At 36.8% G+C, this 22,396-nt stretch overlaps 1 protein-coding gene across 11 annotated transcripts in view; it reads right to left on the bottom strand.

Moving 5' to 3' along the window:
- LOC141440521 (uncharacterized) overlaps nt 1-13,493 on the bottom strand; it is a 30,288-nt gene extending 16,795 nt beyond the window's left edge. For 3 of the 11 annotated variants that reach the window (XM_074105060.1, XM_074105069.1, XM_074105070.1), the window contains exons 1-2: nt 13,268-13,487; nt 955-1,110 (exon numbers count right to left, since the gene is read on the bottom strand). In XM_074105060.1, coding sequence (XP_073961161.1) covers nt 955-985 — 31 coding nt within the window. In that variant the 5' untranslated portion in view covers nt 986-1,110; nt 13,268-13,487. Of the gene's footprint in view, nt 1-954; nt 1,111-2,224; nt 2,484-12,904; nt 13,081-13,201 lie in introns of those variants that run through there. The other 8 variants (XM_074105065.1, XM_074105061.1, XM_074105063.1 and 5 more) reach the window with 8 other exon arrangements.
- Between the last annotated feature and the right edge of the window lie 8,903 nt (nt 13,494-22,396).

Raw genomic sequence — 22,396 nt, 5'->3', positions numbered from 1 at the left:
GAGGGTGTTTAGCAGTTTTTTAAATGGCACGTTATTAGAAAGCCCGTAAATCAAAGAAGTTTATTAAGCACTATTTTGTACGCGTAAATCACTGTTTTATTTTGTAGTCACGCAAAGTTACAAAATTACTGAGTTTTTTTTTTATCGTCATGTCTAAAGAGTTTTTGATCAGTCTAGCAGTAGTGGGCAATTATTTGAATTTATTTTGAAGAACCAAGGTATTACGAAGGCAAAACACTAAAAAATAACTCAATACAGGCTAAACAGGGGGTGAAATAAATATTAGCATGATAGTAAATGTTGTCGAAAAGTTCAGAATGACTTTAACTATCATCCCTTAAAACCTCCACATCTGACTGCCTAACACCCTGTAGATGATGATTTAAAGAGTAGAATATTTTCGCACGATAGAGATTTATATATATCGATCGTTTAAGAGATCCTGATACGCACGATACCGGTGTATAACCAGTTTTATATTGCGCATTAAAGCGCGAATAGTTTGTGTACTTAGCATTTGTTTTTGTTTGGGAAACAAATAACGGGGATTTATTAGGCTTATTTAGTACAGTTCATCCAAGGTATAATATCTATAGAGCCATAATTATAGCATCACTGCGGTACATACATGTATATAATTATCGTAGGGAGAGAGAGATCTTTCTCTGTTACTGACTGTACAAAAGCTCCGAACTACTCCGCATAGCTCTGATTGACCGATCAGCTGACGGCGTGCATCATGAAATTACTAAAACTGTAATTCAGGTTAGTCACCGTTTTTAACCCCCGTTTGACCGCCATGTGTGTCTGTCCGTGGCCTCGTAGCTCTTAAACGGGTGGACCGATTTGAATGAGGGTTTTAGGAGATATTGAAGTTTGAAGTGACAAAGTCGGGGGTTTTTCAACTTTTCGTTGGTTAAAATAGGTTATTGAGTGCAGCAGTCACACACTTACCTTCCAAAGGCACGAGTTCACGGGGATCCATTTTGCACTGTTCACAATTTCACATAGTTCACGATATTCACAACACTAACACCGGTGTCTATTTGTTGTTATCATAAGTTGTTATACTCATACAACTATAGCAAGAATGTTCGTTATGTAATAAACCTGTACACGGGGAAAAAAAGGATGTCTTAGATTAAGACAATTACTCTTGGCCAAGACAATAATATTTCGTAGGTATATAGCCGGACGCCATATTGTATTGGATGAAGACAAAATTATTGTTTTGGGTTAAAACTATTATCCTACTTAAAGAAAATAATTACTTGGATTTAAACAATATTCCCGAGACTTTGAATATTCTTGTTCAAAGAGTTACTTTTTTCCGTGTACAAGAGACAATTCATAAGGCTTTATATTAGCAGTTTGTTTTAATAGATATATAATGTATGATGGATGACCATATACAGAAATAATGATCAGCACCGTTCGCAAGACTGGCCGTTTGCTGATTCGGGACCATTTCTTGACATTTTACCGTATTATTTTTTTGGTTTATTTCTTTCCTTGTATGTACACGTATTTATGTAAATTCTTTAGTGAACAAAAGAAAATAAACAGAATACTCTTATACACTTTGAGATACTTGTACAAAGGCGGAATTATCCCTTTAAGGCATCTCTACCAGTCAACCTTTAAGTGGATTAGAGAAGCAATCAGTTAGGGTTCGACAAAGAGTGTGTTTAAGAGATTTCTTTCCTTGTTGTAACGAATGTTTTCTTTATTTTTTTTCTTAGGTAATTATTATTTTCTTATTTTTTCTTTTTATTTAACTATTGTGGAAAAAATAAAAGCTATCAGCAACAAAAACACCTAAGTACTGTGATTACCTATCATAAACTTGCAAAACTGAAAATAATGCAAGTTGTTTTACTATTTAGTATATAAAGTGCGTCTAAATAGAACAAACATAATATCGGTCAAGTGACTGTTGATAAGAAATAGCTTCATTACTAATGTAATTAATTATTACTCTACCTAATAGCAACTGTTTACAACTATATTTAAGACATTGTAAGTGCTTATCTATTGTCTACATATTATTTACCTATTGTTCTATGTAATTGATGTTTAGGTACGTACATCGTGTACAAAAACATACACATAATTAAGTACCTATATCAATATAATATGTCGAGCACTATTTAAAAAAATAAATTTGCTTACGTTACCTAGCATGTATATACTGTGCCCTTAATGTAAGTTTTCGGTTACAAACCTTTTTTACCTGTGTCTTTGTCGCCAGTTATCCGTTCTTCTTTAGTAGGCCAAACCAATAATAAACCTAAGGCCCAGGGATCCTACAGAGTTACTAAGTAGTTCCAAAATGTAAAAGTGCGTTATATTCAAGGAATTGTCACGCGATGTCTGTGAAGGTGTTCTACCATTTACCTGAACGTATACGACGTATTACAGTCATTGTCAAATTTAAAAACGAATTGCGTATCTGGTTTAAGCTATGACACCAAAGTATTGACCTAATGGATTATTGTGACTTAAATTATTGCTTTGTAATAAATGTTATATTGACATGTTGAATAAATTGCTACGACATTTAATAATAATAATATTTTAGTAATCTAATACCCAATACTAATATTTGCATGCTAGAACTGGCTAAGTGTGTGCTAATTAACTCTTAGATTAAGACCACACTAAAAGCGAATAAATGAATATGAATATGAATATAATTGACAGATCGCGGGTAAAAATATCTGCTATATATACTAACTCTGCCAAAAAAAGTAAGAAATTTAAAAAAAAACAAATTGGCGGGAACCTTGCGAATTTTCCGTGGTCATTTTTTGAGAGTGCGAATGTAAACTTACAAAAATTGAATCATCGAGTGCTAGTGAAATTTCTTTCCTATTAAGTAATTGCTTAGCATGAGTTTTTTTTTTCGTCTACTATTCCTGTAATAGTGAAAGAAAAGCAGATTATGCACCTCGCATTAAGTAATTTATATTGCCCTCGTGCTTTTTAAAGCCCTCGCTAATGCTCGGGCTCAAAATCGACACTCGATGCAGAAATATATAACGTTCTTCTTGGTGCAACAATCTACTATTATCATCTATTATTGCCCACCACAAATCAGTACAAAAAAAAGTATAATATAAACACAAAATCAGGGTACATATTAGGCACACACCACACAAAAAAACCGGGCAATTTAAGTGCGAGGCGGACTCGAGCACCGAGGGTTCCGTGCACATTTATAGGTATGTAAACGGGAATCGTGTCTTGAAGACATTTCTCGATTTTCCGATTTGTGATTTAAAACATCCAGTGTATTCAGAGCCCTACTCTTAAGCAAAATGTACGTAGTGTGGGGTCAGATTAAAGTGGTCATATTTACAGACGGACATAAAAATCAAGATTTTCAGAATTTTTTTTAGTTGCTTGTGCTATAATAGCCACCTTCATACCAAATTTCAAGTTTCTAGGACAACTGGAAGTGCCCTATAGGTTTTCAGTGCAGTGGTATTTGTATGGAAACACGTTGTTTAATGACTGTAACTTTTGATTGCGTTGACCTAAGTCAGCGCAGAAGTTTGATTTTTTCAGGGTTTCAAGGAACCGCAGACTTAAGTATTCGATATCAATTTCAGCTTGATACGTCCACGCGTTCCTGAGAAAAAGGGTCTTGACAGACGGACGGACGGACAACAAAGTGATCCTATAAGGGTTCCGTTTTTTCCTTTCGAGGACCCTAACAATAGGTACATCTTTGTGATTCTGTGTTTTTTACCCTACTACATTAACGTTGTAAATCTGTTTAAAAAATATTTATATACCTTGTTGAGTTTCTTGCCGGATTCATCTCAACAGAGGTTTTTCCATATCATCGTTCAGAATTGTCAAATATAGTACACTCATACTCATTGATATTGTTTGATCCTTCACCGTAAAAAAATACGTCAATCATAATACAGGAAACAAATAAATCGGCTACTATTCAGCCAAGGTCTAGTTTGAGGCGTATAATATGCGGGTAGGACCTTGTCTCTCCAAGTTCAGCAAGCTAATCGCTTATTTAGGCTAATTTATCTAGATTAACCAAGGAACTACGGCTTAAGCCCTCTCGTTCTGAGAGGAGGCCTGTGCTTTGCAGTGGCACGTATATAGGCCGAGATGATATGAACCAAGTTTTTTGCGGCGCATTCTTGTTGGCAATTATGTTTACAAAAGCGCTGGTGCTGGTAGTACAAAAAGTGCGGTCTATTTACATATAGAAATAGGTTTTAGTTTGATTGGAAAAGTAGATTACCTAATATCAATTATAAACATTATCGGATGGTTTACTTTTGCTCGTATCTACAGCCTTTTATCCAAATAATAGACAACAGAGATATCATCAAAACGTCTATGAAAATCTTTGGAATATTTTGCCGATGATTAATCAAGTTTGACTAACACTTGTAAATGTTTGTAGTTATTTTTAACCCCCGACGCAAAAAGAGGGGTGTCATAAGTTTGACCCCTATGTGTGTGTCTGTTTGTCTGTGGCACCGTTGCTCTTAAACGTTTTTTTATTTGAAAGCAGGTTTTCTAGCGATGGTTCTTAGACTTAGACATGTTTTATCAAAATCAGTTCAGCCGTTTTAGAGATATTGAGCTTTGAAGTGACAAAATCGGGAGTTTTCCAACTTTTTGTTGGTTAGGTTATTTGCTGTGTGGTGGGCAAGATTGGGTCGAAGAACGGTGAGCGGACCACGGGTCGGTCGGATGGGGTACATAGTAGCAATTCATATATGTAAGTACCTAATGTTGGTCATAATGTGTGTCATAAGAGTTAATTGTATTGTATTGTTTGTCATAACTATTTTTTTCTCTGAATCCATTGATTGTTCAGAATTGTTATAAAACAAATCTAACCTAACTTATAGAGTTCTATAACAAAACAAATTAATAACTCAAAAAAAATATGGTTTCGACGGGAAAACGTTATGAATAACAAAAATTAACAAACCCTACACCCGGTAGATGTATGTTATTACCATACATAACTAGGTAAATAGGTGTACTTATCAGAAGATGTTTATAAAGCTAACAAGCGGGAGATACTAGATTCCCAGACCTTAGATTAGGTAACCTTTTGATAAGCAAATGTAAATGGCATAAGTAAATGGTTCGAAAGAATTCAAAGAGGATTTAGTTAGAACTGGTTATAGATTCGCAAACAAGGAGGATTGGCTGTTAACTGGCTGAATTAGTTTCGGTGGGTGGTTTAGTTGAATAACATATTAAACATGTTTAGAAACAACTTCAAATTCAAATTCAAATGATTTATTCAGTAAATAGGCCGCAATGGGCACTTTTACACGTCATTTTTTTTTTAAACTACCAGCGCTTTTGGAAAGACCATCATTGCCAAGAAGAATGCGCCGCAAGAAACTTGGCAGAAAGTAATTTTTTCATAATAATATAATTACAAATAAAATACTTATTAACTATATTATACAATTAAAGAAATAATAAAATAAAAATACAAAAAATAATAATAATAAAAATACAGGAATGTATGTGGTCCCTTAGTTACAATACTAAAACTAAACGAAATAATAAAAGAAAGAAAAAGAAAAGAATAAATTGATTTGCCAAATTTCGGCACAGCAAAAGGAAAAAAAATACAATTAAAAATAAGACAACCTTATTACATACTCTTACATACTAAAAAAGAAAGAAAAAGAAAAAGACATTGTGCCAAAAGAAGCAAAAAGGCCATACTCAGCGTGTTGCCACGGCAAGCCGCAGGGCTGGTTTTCAGTAGTTAATAGTACTATTGAACCAAATGAATCATGACCACTGTGGAAATTTGCATGAGAAGGGAATTCATTATGATACTTACTGGGAGAATTTTCTACGGTAGGTCAGGAATGAAATAATTTTACTGTACCTACTTATTCGTTTTGTTAGTCCTACTATAGTAGATTGTACAACAAGAGCATGAAACGATCCATTTTGCCCGAGGCGTTCATATAGCCACCCGAGCCGGTACAGCGAGGATGGACAGACACGTCGAGGGGAAAATGGGTTTAATGCTCGAGTTTTACACTCTGCTTTTCACTTTGATGGCAAGGAAATGAAATAGCAACACTGGAATCAATTTTTCACTTAGTAGGTACCTTTTTTTTCATGCATTGCAAAATAATCATATTTTTTTAGTTTTATATACTTATTTTGATTGATTGGATTGATATTTAGGTTTTAAATATATATTCTTTCAAATATATAGAAACTCTTTTGTTTGTCGCTGTTGACACCTGATTAACTTTGGTCTTAGACAAAGATATTAGTTTATGCACTAGAGCATAAAAAGTCATTTTATGTCGCCTAGATCTAGCATAAATACCGTAAACTGCTTCAACTTTGCCCTCTGGCCCCAACATTGCCTGAGTTGATTTAGAGTCGATAACTTAGCACTTTTATAGGTTTTAATTTTTTATCGACACGGGAATTATTATCATGGGGTTGCAGTTTACGGTACGAACTTTACAAGCATGAGAAGCGAAAAAAAAATTTAGAGTTCTGTACCCCAGTCAGAAAATTGAAAATTTATAGGAACTCTTTGTAGTCTGTCTGTCTGTCTGTCTGTAAATGTCCTTTTCTCAGAGACGTGTGGAGATCATCATCATCATCACCCCATCTTATATACGTCACACTGCTGGGCACAGGCATCCTCTCAGAATGAGATGGCTTGACTGTAGTCTTCACGCTCAGTACGGATTGGGAACTTCACACGTACCATTGATTTGCTTCACAGGTTCTGTAGGTTTCCTCACGAAGTTTTTCTTCATCGTAAAACTCATGTTAAATTTCGAATGTACTTTCGCATATAAATTTCGATAAACTCAAAAGGTACCATCAGCCAAATAAGTGGTCTATCAATTTTTAAACAAGTTCCTATCAAATGAATATGTCGCTAAAGTCGAACTTTCAAGTTGACAGACACGTCGATTGGCATTATTGTTTTATGACATGCAAACGATTATCAACTTTAGGGTGGTAGACCACATATTTGGCTGATGGTACCTCGCGGGCTTGAGCCCACGATCCTCTGCTTGGGAGACCATATTAGGTCAAATTACTAAGCTATCATAAATTTCATCAGAGCACGTGCATAGAACCACTCAGTACAATAATGATTAGACGTTAGATTGACGTTAGTTGGTCAGTCGAAGTTTGGACTACTTCTGTCTCTCTGTCAGTCTGACCAGGCTAATTGACAACATGTTATATATTATCGCTTATAACAGTGAACGTCTAGCCTTAGATAAACGGTCATTGACTTGTAATGAAGTGGGTACCAGTGTGATATGTATTAACATGCAATATCTTAGAAGTATCATTTACTGCACATATCTTTCTATTTTAACGTCGTAACTCTTGACTATGAAAAGGATTTTATGTAAAACTCAAAACAAGTCGAACCCTTTCTGACTTATAAACTTCTAATCATGAGTCGAACCGTTCAATTTAGTAATTATATCAAATATATCTCCCGAGAGCACTAGTAATATTAAAACAAAGCATGAATATCTATATAATCTTAAGATCTTGTACCCAAATGGTTCCCTACATCAATAGAAAACTAGAACTGCAACAAAAAATCTGGAAGAGATTGCTTTTAACCGATAAGACCGCCTATTATTGCATCATATCGCATCATCATCATCATGGCGGCCTTTGGTTATCCAATCTTGGATGTAGGCCTCTTCCCTCTTCTTCCACTCTTGGCGATCTTTTGCCCGTCTCATCCAGTCTCGACCTCCGTGCCGTCAACTGTCGACCATCCAGCGCTGCGGTGGTCTACCTCGCCTCCGTCTACCCTGAATGTATTTGTGTAATATATAGATTTTTTGTACTGATTTGTGGTGTGCCATAATAGTATTGTATGCAACTGTATCGTAATAGGGGTCCTTAAAACACGAGTGCGTAGCCGAGTTTCATAATAGGGTCACATGAGTGTTTTAAGGCCTAATGACGTACAGTTGCATACAATATTTTATCTATATCCATATATTAAATCCTCTATCATGTGTTCTGCGAACCATTGAGAATGACCTGCATTAACTCTAACTAGGTAGGTATATGTCTGCCCCACGAGCTGCGCCCGCGACGACCTGCTGCTGCACGTGGTCGCGGCGCCCCCCCCCCCCGTGCTGTAATGATGTATGACATCTCATTACGATACAGATTTCTGTATCGTAATGACCATTACGATTAAGCCGTGTTCATAATAGAATCCAATGTCGTAATGCTGGTCATTACCTATGGTTTTTGAACGCATAATTGAGGATTTACTATATGGGTGTAGATAAAGAATATTTGTGTTGTATTGTATTGTTATATCTGATAATACGACTCTATTTCCAGGGCCGGTAGGTAAAGAGATATTTTTGCATGTTCCGCTGTGGCAGATATTAATGCAGGTACTTAATTGTACCTATCGGTGGAGGGTCGAGGTCCAGGAGGGGCAACTACGAAATTCGAAAATCGAAGTTCGTATCGTACTGTCCCTCTCACACTCGTATTAAATGATATTAGTGTCAGCGGGACGGCACGACACGACCTTCGATTTTCGAATTTCGTAGTAGCCCCGCAGAGAGATCTTTCGGAAGTCGAGGTCGAAGGCTGGCAAGAGCTGGCCCTAGATCGAAAGTATGGTGCAATCTGGTGTTAGAGGCCAAGACCCATTTGGGGACACTGCACCCAGCTAGTAGTAGTATAGGTAGTGCCACCAGAGCTGAGGTCATGCGCATAAGAACATGTCATGTAATGACAGCGGAATTTTGACATTCACTCATTCATTTCATTCATTCTCCTTTTATTTAACCCCTACGCAAAAAGAGGGGCGTTATAAAATTGACCGCTATGTGTATCTGTCTGTCTGTCTGTGTTTCCGTCTGTGGCACCGTAGCTCTTAAACGGGTGGACCGATTTGAATGCGGTTTTAATCAGGGTTTCTAGCGATGGTTGTTAGACATGTTTCACCAAAATCGGTTCAGCCGTTTTTGAGATATTATATGCAATCAGTTCTTCATGTAGCTGTGTGTCATCATTCACTTCAACTCTCGTGGCACTACCTACAGTAGGTAACATTTATCAAAACCTACTTATAATTACAGATTTGCGAGTTCCAAATAGTCGGAAAAGTTCTAGGAAATTTCTTAGTAGAGGAGACGTGAATGATCGACCTTCACCCATCTGATAACCATACACACACACACACACACACATACACACACACACACACACACACACACACACACACACACACATACACACACACACACAAACATCACGCCTGTATTCCCAAATGGGGTAGGCACTAGGCAGAGCACACGAAACGTTACCGCTTCGGAGCCACTTTTAGCAATTTTAGGTTTTACTAATTGTTACTGTATACTCGTAGTGTATTAGTATAAAATTTATACTAATATAATACTGTATCTACTAAATTGTAAAACAACTCCGGAAGGGAGGAGCGGAACCTCCTTTCATACTTACCAGGAGGGGCCGAACGTAAATACTATGTTAACTTTAGTTGATACTGAATAAATATTTTTGATTTTTTTTGAAGTTTGACAAAAACGGTACAATAGTGACAGGTTGCCAGCTTGTCGCCTACGGTATACCTTAACCTATATCCTCAGCCGCCTCTTACGACATCCACGGAAGAAATGGAGAGGTGTAATTCTAACCCGGCACCATCACACAGAAGAGACATATTTTTTATCAAATATTATTTATTTACAAATACGCCTACGCTAGCTTGCCTATCGAAAAAGTGTTCATGGATATATTCAGAACTATCAGTTTGAATAAAAAAAAACCATTTATCAAAAGTGTGAAGGTATTAAAAAAAAACTAAAATTAATTGAATTAAAATAGCCACGAACACTTAGATAAGTAGGCAAGTTATCATAGGCGTGTTTGTAAATAAATAATAATTAATAAAAAATATGTCTCATCTGATTATCTGATAGGTGAAGGTCCATCCCCACTGGCTCTTAGACCTTCTGGAATTTTTTACAAGATATATAGGACATTTAGTTTTAGGAAATGGAAAGTTCCTGATATGAAAGTTTCCGCAACTTTGGAAAATTTCCTTTGGCACATCAATACTTGTAATGAAACTCAATAGCCATATGCGGCGTTCGCGATCGCTTGTACCATCTCTGTCCACTCTCATCTTATACTGTGTGATAGAAAGAAACAGTGAAAACGACTGTGATTCCAAGTGCGTTAGACATTATCGATAACTTGGGGCTCAAAGTGCGTAAAGGACATTGGGGCGAAAAGGCACTCTCTATGGCATCTTATACAGTTTATTTTTCTCTATCGATCTGTATAATCCACGCAAGGAAATTCGTTCAAAAATGTCCTTTACGACCTGTGTTATTTTAGTTCATAAACACAATTATTTTCAAAATGTAGGATATAAAGAACAAAAAAAATACTTTGTATAATCATCGAGGCAGTAAATATAAAGTATGTTAAAAAACACCGGTATTAAAGGGACCCATATTTTTACACTCGCTTTATTGCCTCGAAAAAAATTCAAGACATATGGCGTAAAAGCTGTAACTTATTCAAATATATTTGACCTTTTATTTTGATTTCTTAAGACCGCATCCTAATATAATGAAAAGTATGGAATAATACGATTTTTTTTACTTTTGGAAACGGCCTAATTTATTATCATGAGAAGAAGTTGAAGTTTCCTGTACGACCCACCCTTGTGAACCAAAATAATCCAAGTTTACTAAGTCTTAAAGTACCTACATATGATTCAATCCTTGTGTTTTCACCAGGGCGTATAGCGCACGTATCTCTGTAACCAAACAGTTTCCATTCAACTGGAGTTAACAAAAACTACAAGTGCCCTTAGTGTAAGATTTTGGTTACAAAATACGTCTCGATCGCGTTCGTGTTAAAATCTCAATTTGTATGGAAACACGAACATCGCAAACGTTTCGCTAGAGGCGCTGTTCGTGTTTGCATACAAATTGAGATTTTAACGCGAACGCGATCGGGACGTATTTTGTAACCGAAAACTTACACTAAGGGCAAAGAAATTCTAAGCTCTTCGTCAATAGAAGATTTTTATGTAACATTAGAAACAGCAAAACTATATATTTTTTTATATATTTTTTTCCAGTTTTTTTGCTTCTCCTGAAAAGTTGTGTTTTGTGCTTTACGCCTTTTGAGCCCCAAGGTATCGTAATATGGTCTAAATGACCAGAGGCCGTTTTGTCTAACATTCTGACGCTCGCGATGGCAATCAAATGACAGTTTTTGGATGCGAAATCTGTCGTTTGATTGCGACTGCGAGGTTTAGAAAAGTTAGGCAATACGGCTTCTGGTCTTAGAAGTTTACAGACAGACCTTTAAATTTTTAAATATTAGTATAGATTTGACGCTAATCTTACAAAAAAGTGCTTTATTTTCTTAGAAATTTTGACATATTTATCTGATGTAGGTATTATCACAGGTATTATCCATGTTTTAGATCAGAACAGAATGACTGATGATGTTTTAAGATTAAGATTAAGATGTGATGATAATAAGATATTGACACCATCAATTGACATTTTTTTAACCCCCGACGCAAAAGAAGGATGTTACAAGTTGCAAGTTTGACGACAAAGTCTGTCTGTTTCTGGCATCGTAGTTCTTAAGGGGATCCCATGCCCCAATGACCTTCGATCTGAATTCCTTAGTTTTCTAATGATTTTTGTAGCTTATTATATTAACAACAACGGTTTTAAGCAATATAGTCCGACCGATTTCAAAGCGGTTTTTACAGTGAAAACGAGTGTCCTTACGGTGGATCTTAGCTAAGTAAAATCGGTTCAACAGTTTTTTGAGTTGTTGGTTAGGTTAGTTGCCACACTGCAGCACTGCGGCGAAGCCCAAAAGGGGGGTTATATTTTTGACCTGTATGTCATACATAATATGTGTGTATGTTTGCCCGTTCTTATGTCCGCCTGTATTAATCCAACGGCTGCTTAACCCATTTTGATGGCAAAAGTGGCACTAAGTAGGTACATAAAATTCGGAAAAACGAAAATGACGAATTTCATCATCCCAGCCTATATACGTCCCACTGCTGGGCACAGGCCTTCTCTCAGAATGAGAGGGCCTGGGCCGTAGTTCCCACGCGGGCCCAGAGCGGATTGGGAACTTCACACACACAGTTTGTGCAGGTTTCCTCACGATGTTTTCCTTAACCGAGTCAAGACATTTTTATTGCAAACTTCAACCAAAGATTTTTTTATTAAATTAATTATTTTTATTAATATTTTTTACAAGTTAAGATCCCATGAAGGATATACGTAGGACAGTCTTTATCCCGTAAATTATTACAGTTCTAGTGCGCAATAAACAAATTCCTAATAACTGGGTCCCTCCCAAGTCCTCGCGTACTTTATAAAGGACCAATTAACACTAAGAATAGCGGACGAACTTAACTTACTTTATAAAGTACAAATTGTTCATTGAAAAAAGAATTCTAAGAATTTTGAAATAATATCCAAAGTAACAAAGCAGGTCAACCACGTCTAGGTCTTAAGCACTAAGTTTGTAAAAAAATGTCAGGACTCAGGAGAATATAGCATGCCGGAGACAAGCCTTTATTTAAATTTTAACACTAATGTTTTTATATGTAAAATGTAAATCAACAAATGTATTAAATGCGTATGTGTCACGACGGCCCATACCGCTATGATAATCTTTGAACTTTATTTAAACAAAAATAAGTACGAGCTCGATATAAATAAATATACGCAAAGTATGCACCGACTACATTATACGAAGCGTTTTCCTTGTACACAAGCCCGTAATTCTTACAAAAAGACAATGTTAAACAGTACATTATTTTAAAAAAACGTACCTTTTGGCATCGAGACCCTTGGTCCGTGGGTCCCTGGCGCTCTGAGTCTCTTCAAAGATCTATCAAAGAGACTCAGTGATACCACAGGAGACCGAAGAGCTGGCAGTTTCCTCGCTCAACGCATCAGTCTTGCGATCCAGCGGGGAAATACTGCCAGCATCTTTGGTACCATGCCGCAGGGTCCATTTTTAGATTTATTATGGTTTTAGCTTATTTAATTTTATTGTACCTAATACCTTTTTTATGTTTATGTAATATATAATTTAATATAAAATGAAAAAAAAACCGTTGTTTTACCAAATGTTACAGACCTAACTAGTTTCTTTTGTACCAAAATATCTTAATATAAATTCCACCCGGTACCATAGAGAATTAAAAAGTTAAAAACAAAACAGTTGCTGTTCAAACTGCCACCTAATACTGGCAGCAAAGAGTCGAGATTAAAAAAAAACAATTTGAATCACATTACGAACACTTGCGTTCATCCAACGCGTTGACGTGGGAAATAGCGCTTTACTTAATAGAGTTAGAGTCCACAGTGTTAGCGCAACGCGTTCGTTCAAGTTTTGGAAACAGACCGATCCGGTCGGTAGTTTCGAGCAGACTAGTTATCGCGTGATAAAATTATCTCGAACATTAGGAATAATGTAAATATACATTGTTTCGTGATAAATGTCTATTCGGGTGCTGCGACTCGATTTGATCTGGGCCTGTATGTGACACCGTTAAAGTCATTATCATCATCAGATTACATTTGACGGCAAAATGTAATGGCAGGGAATTCCTATATCGGTAAATTCAACTATCGATAGGTACTTTTGCACTGTATCGCTTGAATTTTTTTTTGTAAAATAGTAGATTGTATAACAAGTGCACAAAACGTGCCATTGTGCCTAAGTGTTTGTATTCATTCACCCGAGCTCTAAGCGAGGGCTGTTAGTTCAGTCGAGAGTAAAATGAGTTTTACAAAGAAGTTATACATTATGCTTTTCACATCAATTGCGAGGAAATTAAATAGCAATAGTGGTGACAATATTCATTTACTGGGTATCTACCTATGCATTGTTCTAAAACACAAAATTGTTTAAAAAAACTTTGTTTTATATTTTATTCTTCTAAAAATCATCATCAGCGGAAAACGTGCGCTGTAGAATCATTTCAGTTCAGATTTATTTTTGTCTACCTGTACGATACATAAAAGTTTGTATTTTTTGTTTGACAGCTGTCACTTCACAAAACAGCTGACACCTTGTCGTCCTACGTTCTCTCTGCTACACGCATTGTGTGGAGCAGGGCAAATTAGGATTTTTTAAGAACATACTTTCCTATGTGCGAGGCTATATTAGGGTTTTTTAATCCCCTCCGCCCGCTACACTACCTATGTTAATTTATTTTTGAAATGACTTTGTGGGGTTTATTTTTCTTGTGAATTAAAAAGTCTTCTAAGAATACAATAAGATTAAAAATAAACACAAAACAATAATCCAAAACGTCAAACTATAAGTTACGAGTAATAATTATTATCTTTAATTAATTGTACCAAGAAACCAAATAATTAGTGTTCTGTTATTGGGTACTAATCGACTTATTGTAATTATCACGTTGTGTTATCTCTAATGTCTCGAACAGCCCAAGTTTTGATTGGTCTGGCAAGTAATTTGTTATATTTTGAAGCTGGCAATGTAATTGAAGGTCTAGATACGCGGCAGCGTGTCAAGCCAAGTTCAAAAGAGGAGAAGTGGCGACGCAGCGATCGTTTGTTATGCTACACGAACCGTATGGTGGCACTTTTAACCCCTACGCAACTCAACATCTAATAAATATATTATTAAATTTAATTCATATATTTAGACCCTTATAGCTAACTAGAACCCTAAATTGCATGAATGTAGCTAAATTAATTATTAACATGGTGTTGGATTTGTGTCGATGTGATGCCTACAAATTTGCATTTTTTCTGACTGACTGACTGACCAGACATCAAAACCAAAGCCACTTCCAGTCCAGATGACTTAGCAAGTTGAAATTTGGCATCCAGCTGGATAATTGTGTAGTTACGAACCCATGATAAACAAAACAATTTTTTACGTTTTGTAATATTTTTCAATTTACACACTAACCCCCTTATTCATAAACGACAATCAAACCTATTTTAGTTAAAATGCCGCTAAAATTCGTTTGTCCTTATCTGTCACTTCGACATTTGTATTTGTTAGAAAGGGACAAAGCATTTGTTAGTTAACATAGGCTTGTTAAGTTTTATGAATAAGGGGGTAAGCGTCTATCTAATTTATAATCGCAAAAATTAATTTTAGTTTCGAAATCAACAAAAGATAGAGCTAGCACAGTATCGTTTTAACAGTCCTTATGTTATTTGACCCGCAAAAGGTTCAACATAATATTACAGAAAATAGCACAAACTATACAGCGTAAACGTAGAAAAATAGAGTAATTTACAAAATAACAATGTATTTATTAATATTAATTTCTGAACAAAAAGTAATGATATCCCATCAAAAACATAAATATGAAATGAGAGCCATACAAGTTCAATATTAAGAATATGCGTCATTTTGTTCATTTCGCCGACGAAAGAATTGAGTTCTATATAGGCGCCAAGTTATTTTGCTTAGGATGTAATGCAAGTTCAAGATTTGACTTGGCTATGTTTTACGTACAGAGTATAAAATTATATTTGTCTTTTCAAAAATTTGGTTTATTGGTAAAAGCTAGCCAAGTGAAGTATTGAACTTGCATTACATCCCAAGGAAAATAATCAGGCGCCTATTGACTGTGCACGACATCAGCGCCACCTGGCGTCCGCAACTTTTTTGGCTCTGATGCTCTGACGTTTTGAAATTTCATCGCGACATTGTGACAAAAATCAAACCTATAACGTATTCATTTATAATACAAAATTACTGTGATACCGCGATTTGGGTGGACAAAAGGCTGTGAATTCATTTTTTGTCATTAAAATTAAATAAGGTACTTAGGTAAGTAAAATTTATTCAAAAAGTGTTTTTTATTTTCGTTATATCAGGATTTGTTTACTTCATGTTCAGTTGTACTTTTACTGTACAACGAAAAGATAAAGTTATCTTATTGGTTTCTTTGAATAATAGTAAAATTATATAATTGTTCTTATATCGCTAGTAATAAATTAAATATCATTTTCAGATCAAAATCATTTTGAAGACCGGTTTTGTGAGTATCACACAATATAAAATTTCAACCACAAACCGTTTCTTAAGGAAAATTGTTGCTGGACATGTCCGAGATGTAGAGGAATTAAAAACAAAACAGGGATAGTGTTCAATAATTCAAGCTCGCATCATAACACAAACATACTATTAATTAGGTAGTTAAAGTCTATACAAATTGCTTTGTTAATGACAGATTCATATGAGTATGACAGATGACAGAGTCTAGATTATTTATTCTTTTGGCCACTATGAGCGCTGCGATAGATTTCATTACCCCTACCTGGTACTTCGCACCCTCCCAATATAGATCTTAATTCTTTTGTCGGCGAAGTCAACAACGACGCATATTCTTAAATTTGAACTTGGCTTTCATTTCACATTTGTGTTTTTGATAGGATTATTTGTACAGGGGTCATCTAGGAGTACTTTTATTATGTAAACAATATTTTTTCGGATGCCAATACGAGAATTTTGGTCATATTTAGGGGAAATGAAGCAATTTTGGGGTATCGCTTAAGATTTATTTTAATCTTACGAATATTAATAATTGTGATAAAATCCTACTAAGTAATTCAGAATACATTCGTACTGATCGGCACGAACCGTTCCCGAATGGGTTCCGAGGGATGGTTAAAGGAGCAAAGCAGACCCAAGAGGAGATGGCGGGACGAGCTGAGAGCTTTTCAGCTCGATTGACAGATGCATACCCAGGATAGAGAAAAATGGCGGTGGAAAGTGAAAGCCTTTGCCCAGCAGTGGGACATATAGCAGGTTATTAAAAAAATGTTCGAAAGTTTGCGACTGTGTCCGTCCGTACGTGCGTGTGTTTGTGTTTGTTTTAATTTCGGGGGAATTATTAGGGGTAAATAATGGGTCAAGGGATGTCCACCCTGGTTTTAAGAAATGTTCTGTAGCTTCAATCGTATCAGCTGACCTCTGTCACATGTTGGAAGATTGTCATTTTGCATCCGAGACAAGACGAAGTTACCTTCTCCCTCAGATCTTTGGCATATGGCGCAAACGCAGTTGGTGTAAATTAAATTTCAGTGCATCAAGAAAATCGTAAGTAGATTTGTCATGCTGTGCATTTGTCAGCTTGATTAGATTCTTTGAAATTAAAATATTTTTTCTGAAAGTCAAAATTAAAGCATTTATTCTGTACCTAAGTGGTCCGCGAAGGGCTCTTTTATATGTCACTTTTTTATACTACTGTGCCTACGGAAAGATCATAAGCAAAAAAGGGCGCGGCAAAGAATTTGTCAGAAAGTAGACAGTTGTAGCAAGTGGGAAACTAGAGCTTGCCGGAACCGCTGAGGTATTTGTTTTATCTTAGTCAAGATTCGGATTGTTTTCCCAATAATTGTGAATTAATTATTTCCAACAACAAAAATACTAGTTGTAGTCTAACTCATACATATTTACTTATATTTTCTATCGCTTTCTAATGGCGATAACTACCAAACTATTGACACCCCAGGTGTGGTCAACCCCAAATAACTCGATTTAATAACTCGTAAAAAGTTCATAATCTAGACCTTTACAAGGAGCGTTCTTTTTTCAACAGACAATTATTTTGACTTATCGGGTTTGACCACGCAACATAATAGGTAATATGTTTTCCGTATTTTGAACGGCGCGTTCTCAACTTTACAGATGCGCCGTCTACTCCGTTTTGGTGTTCTAGCGATCGTTTGGTTGCTTATCTTATACGCCCTCTGCGTGACGTTCCTGAAGAGCCTTCTCTTTCCGCCTCCCATTTGTCTTCCCCCAACTTCCCCCACTTCATTCCTTCCCCTTCCTTCTAGGCCCTTAGTGGACCGAACAGCGTTAGATGAATATTCTGATGAATATTCTGATGAAGATTATGATATTGATGATACCTGTACCACCTGCACCATACCTGTTCCTCTTGCTGTAAGTAAATACGCTGAGTATGGTCCTTTTTAGGTGTCCGTGTCCCATATCCACATCCATATCCATCCATATCTTTCTGTTCGTCTGTCCGTGGATTGTTGATCGAAGTTCCGTGGCTTTGCTCAGAGACTATCAGTGCTAGAAAGCTGTGATTTTGCACGGATATAATTGAAAAAGTAAAGTTTATCGTATAGAGGAAGAAACGACAGCATTTCAATCTTTATTTCATATATCATATTTGCATCGTTACATCGTGAGAAAACCTGTACACTGTATGTGTGTAGTTCCCAATCCGCACTGGGCCCGCGTGGGAACTACAGCCCAAGCTCTCTCGTTATGAGAGGAGGCCTGTGCCCAGCAGTGGGACATAAAAGGCTGGGATGATGATGATGATCACATTTGCGAAAGTATGTGAGTCCCTGTGAAGAAGAAGGGTGTTATAAGTTTGAAGCCAATGTCTGCGTCTGTTTGCCTGTCCGTTTGTCTGTCTTTGGATTTGTATCTTTGAAACGGATGGACCTAATCTGTTTATTACGTAAAAGCGGTTTTTCTTGAGGCAATCTGGCGGTTTCATTAAAATCGGTTCAGCCGTTTTTTAATTTATTGAAATGATAATATCCGGGAGTTCTCAATTTAAGGGTTATTCCCTTTGTGTTATAAAGTTTATATTTATGCTGATTTTTAGCACTTAATTTTTATGGTACAGGATCCAGGACCAGAACAAACCCCTGCGACCCCTTCGTGGTGGGAAAACTGGATGCAATATTTCTCAAAGCAGTTGGAGAAATACAACCATAAAGAGCAAGAAAAGGTCTCAAACAGGCACGAGTACCAGGAGCTCAAGCGTTATGTCCAGGAAGAAGTGCAGGACTGGTTTTAGTGACGAATAAATGTCTATTACTGATGTAGTGAACATTCTTTTCCCATCGTATTTCTTCGGAAACGTCTCAGTACCCATCAAGACTGTGCAGAATTAGGTCACATCGAGAGATTGATGGTGATTTTCCACCGGCGAGGCGAGAAGAGAAGAGGCGAGACGAGAATTGAAATTTGTATGCCATCACCTTAATAAAGGTCTCCCCAAACCTAACGGCGCGGAATCGTCTTAAGCCGATCAAATAGTATAGTTGATTGTACAACAAGAGCATAAAACGCGCCACTTTACCCGAGGTGTTCATATAGCCACCCGAGCCGGTACGGCGAGTGTTAATAGACACGTCGAGGGGGAAATGGGTTTAATGTTCAAGTCTTACACTGCTTTTCACTTCGATTAAGAGAAAATTAAATAGCAGCAGTTTAAGCAATTGCGAGCTGTCGGTAGGCCTCCAACATGATGGAGCGACGACCTGGTTAAGATCGCGGGATCGCGGTGGATGCGGAAAGCACAAGACCGGTCTAAGTGCAGAGCCTTAGGGGAGGCCTATGTCCAGCAGTGGACGTCTTTCGGCTGACATGATGATGATGATGAGTTTAAACAATTATTTACTTACTAGGTAACTTTTATTTTCCATGCATTCATTGCTTTATAATTATAAATTTTTAGTTTTATTGATTTTTAATTTTACAATAAATAAAAATAATTAAAAAAATATATTGCAACTTTTTTGTTTGTGGCTGTTGACACTTGATTATCTTGGTCTTACACGAAGATTTAACTTTATGCACTAGAGCATAAAAAGCCATTTTATGTCACCTAGATCCAGCATAAACACGAACTTTACGAGCATGTGAAGTCAAAAAACTCTTTATGTCCACGCAATAAGAGTTTCCTGTCCTTAAACGTCGTTTCGCGTCGGCCGAGGCGATCGACGTTTTTTTTGCTCTTATTGCGTGGACATAAAGCGTTTTTTGGTCGGCTTAAGCCAATTCCGCGTCAACAGATGTGGGGAAAACCTAAGGCGCAAGCCACACGGAAGAGACGTGGGACGGGGGCGCGTCGCGGACGTTGCGGACGTTGCGAGGGCGTCTCCGTCTCCGCCTCGTCTCTTCTGTCTACTTTGGATCGCGCGGGATCCGCAACGCGCGATATATTATTTGTTTGAGTTTGATTAAATAAAAAATAATATTATTTTAGGTGAAAATGTAGTTTCTAATTTTTGAGCTTTACGTTTCTGGTCTAAAGAAATATGTTATCGTGACCTGGTGTGACTATTATACTATTTGTCGATTATAAAGTGTTTTTTTTTAATGTGATAACTGCCCCTCTTTAACCTTTTATCTTGTTACTTTGATACCACAAGTTAGCTCCTAAGTATACTGAGCCAATACGGTATTTGACTATTTTGTATACGTTTTATAAATTAAAACTACACAATGCCTATTATCGAATAGAAAAACAATTTTTAAGCTACCTTTACAAATAACAAAGTTATAAAGGTTTTAAATTCAATATTAGACAGAGAAAGACATACTGGCATGTGACGTCACACGCCAGTACCGCCATACTTGCTGCATAAAGAAAAGCGTTTGAGAAAGATACAGGTATATAGATTTTTCAAAAAATCACTATAAATCCAATTTTTAACCGATTTAAATTTTCTCTTCGCTAAACACTATCTGTATATCTATATTTTCATAATAATATTAAAATATGGCAAAATCAGGAGTTGTCAAATACCGTATTGTAGATAAAAGATTTTACAAGACAATAATTTAAAAGTCCAATCGATCCGAAAAAAAATGCCTGTACAAGCTGCTTAATGGAGTCACCATTGCGTTTGGAGACATACGAGTACCGAAAATATGTACTGAGTTGTCGCGTATATACGCGATTGTTCTTTATATACGTTGCGGTGCTTGATAGGCGTTGCGTGGTGCCAATTAAGCTCTTGGGGTATCGTCACATTGGTGCAATCAAAGATATAGTCATCAGCACGAATATTCGATGTTAAACTAAAGTCTAACATTTGGTAGCATACAGATCGGTTAGTTCGCTCTGAAGATGAGCTCTAGTTGAATTCGAAGCACGTCTGTGTAGTGTGGTAGTGGTGATAGATGGCTTTGTGTGGTTTGTGTGTGTTCTTACAGTGTGGAGGTGGAGGAACTGCATGAACACCCAATTCTTGCATAAACGTAGCTATCATAAGGTCGCGGGTTAGCTTTCAGTGCCCTTAGTGTAAGTTTTCGGTTACAAAATACGTCTCGATCGCGTTCGCGTTATATCTCAATTTGTATGGAAACACGAACAGCGCCTCTAGCGGAACGTTTGCGATGTTCGTGTTTCCATACAAATTGAGATTTTAACGCGAACGCGATCGAGACGTATTTTGTAACCGAAAACTTACACTAAGGGTACAGTTAATTAAACTATGACCAACAAACCAATTATTAATGTTTTTTTAATGGGTACACTCTTAATGGGTACTTATCGACTACATATATTTAGACCCTTATAGCTAACTAGAACCCTAAATTGCATGAATATAGCTCAATTGATTATTAACATGGCCGTGCGCTGGTGTGGGACGCTAGCTGTACAGATACCCTGGCGGCATCCTACCTACCAGCAACTACCAAATGTGCGGGGGTGGCGGCAGACGCCCGGGAACGCCTCAAGGTCACAAAATATAGCTGTCTCGGCGCTCAATATTATTTCTTTGCTTTCGGCGTCGAGACTCTAGGTCCTTGGGGTAAGGGTGCGCTGGAGCTACACAGGGAGCTCAACAATAGGTTAAGGGAGGCAACAGGCAACCCTCGCGCCGGCAGCTTTCTCGCGCAAAGAATCTCAATCGCAGTTCAGCGCGGAAATGCTGCCTGCGTGATGGGCACCATGCCAAGAGGCCCACCTCTCTTTTTTTTAATTAAAGTTTTAGTTCTAGTTATTTTAATTTAATAGTAGTTTTAATCCTATGGATATGTTGTATTTTCTTAATAAAAGTTTCATTTTTCACATGGTGTTGGATTTGTGTTGATGTGATGTCTAAAAATTTGCATTTTTTTTTCTGACTGACTGACTGACTGACCTGACATCAAAACCTAAGCCACTTCCAGTCCAGATGACTTAGCAAGTTGAAATTTGGCATCCAGCTGGATAATTGTGTGGCTACGAACACATGATAAAGAAAAGGTTTTTTTTACGATTTGTAATATTTTTCAATTAACACATTAAGCGTCTATCTAATTTATAATTGCAAAGTATTAGTATAAGTATCGCTATACAACGAGAAAATACGGCCAGCCTTCTGGGCACCTTACCCATTGACGGCGATTTAGGCCAAATTTTCTATCTATAGTTTAATTATGTTTTATTATGTTTGTTTTTAACAATAAATCTCCGAAGTCTAATTGCAAACATGAATTTAAGTTTCGAAATCAACAAAAGATAGAGCTAGCACTATACCGTTTTAACAGCCCTTTATGTCGTTTGACCCGC

Source organism: Choristoneura fumiferana, chromosome 22 (genome assembly GCF_025370935.1).
Source record: "Choristoneura fumiferana chromosome 22, NRCan_CFum_1, whole genome shotgun sequence".
Lineage (NCBI taxonomy): Eukaryota > Metazoa > Arthropoda > Insecta > Lepidoptera > Tortricidae > Choristoneura > Choristoneura fumiferana.
This window is presented reverse-complemented; position numbering and strand designations above follow the sequence as displayed.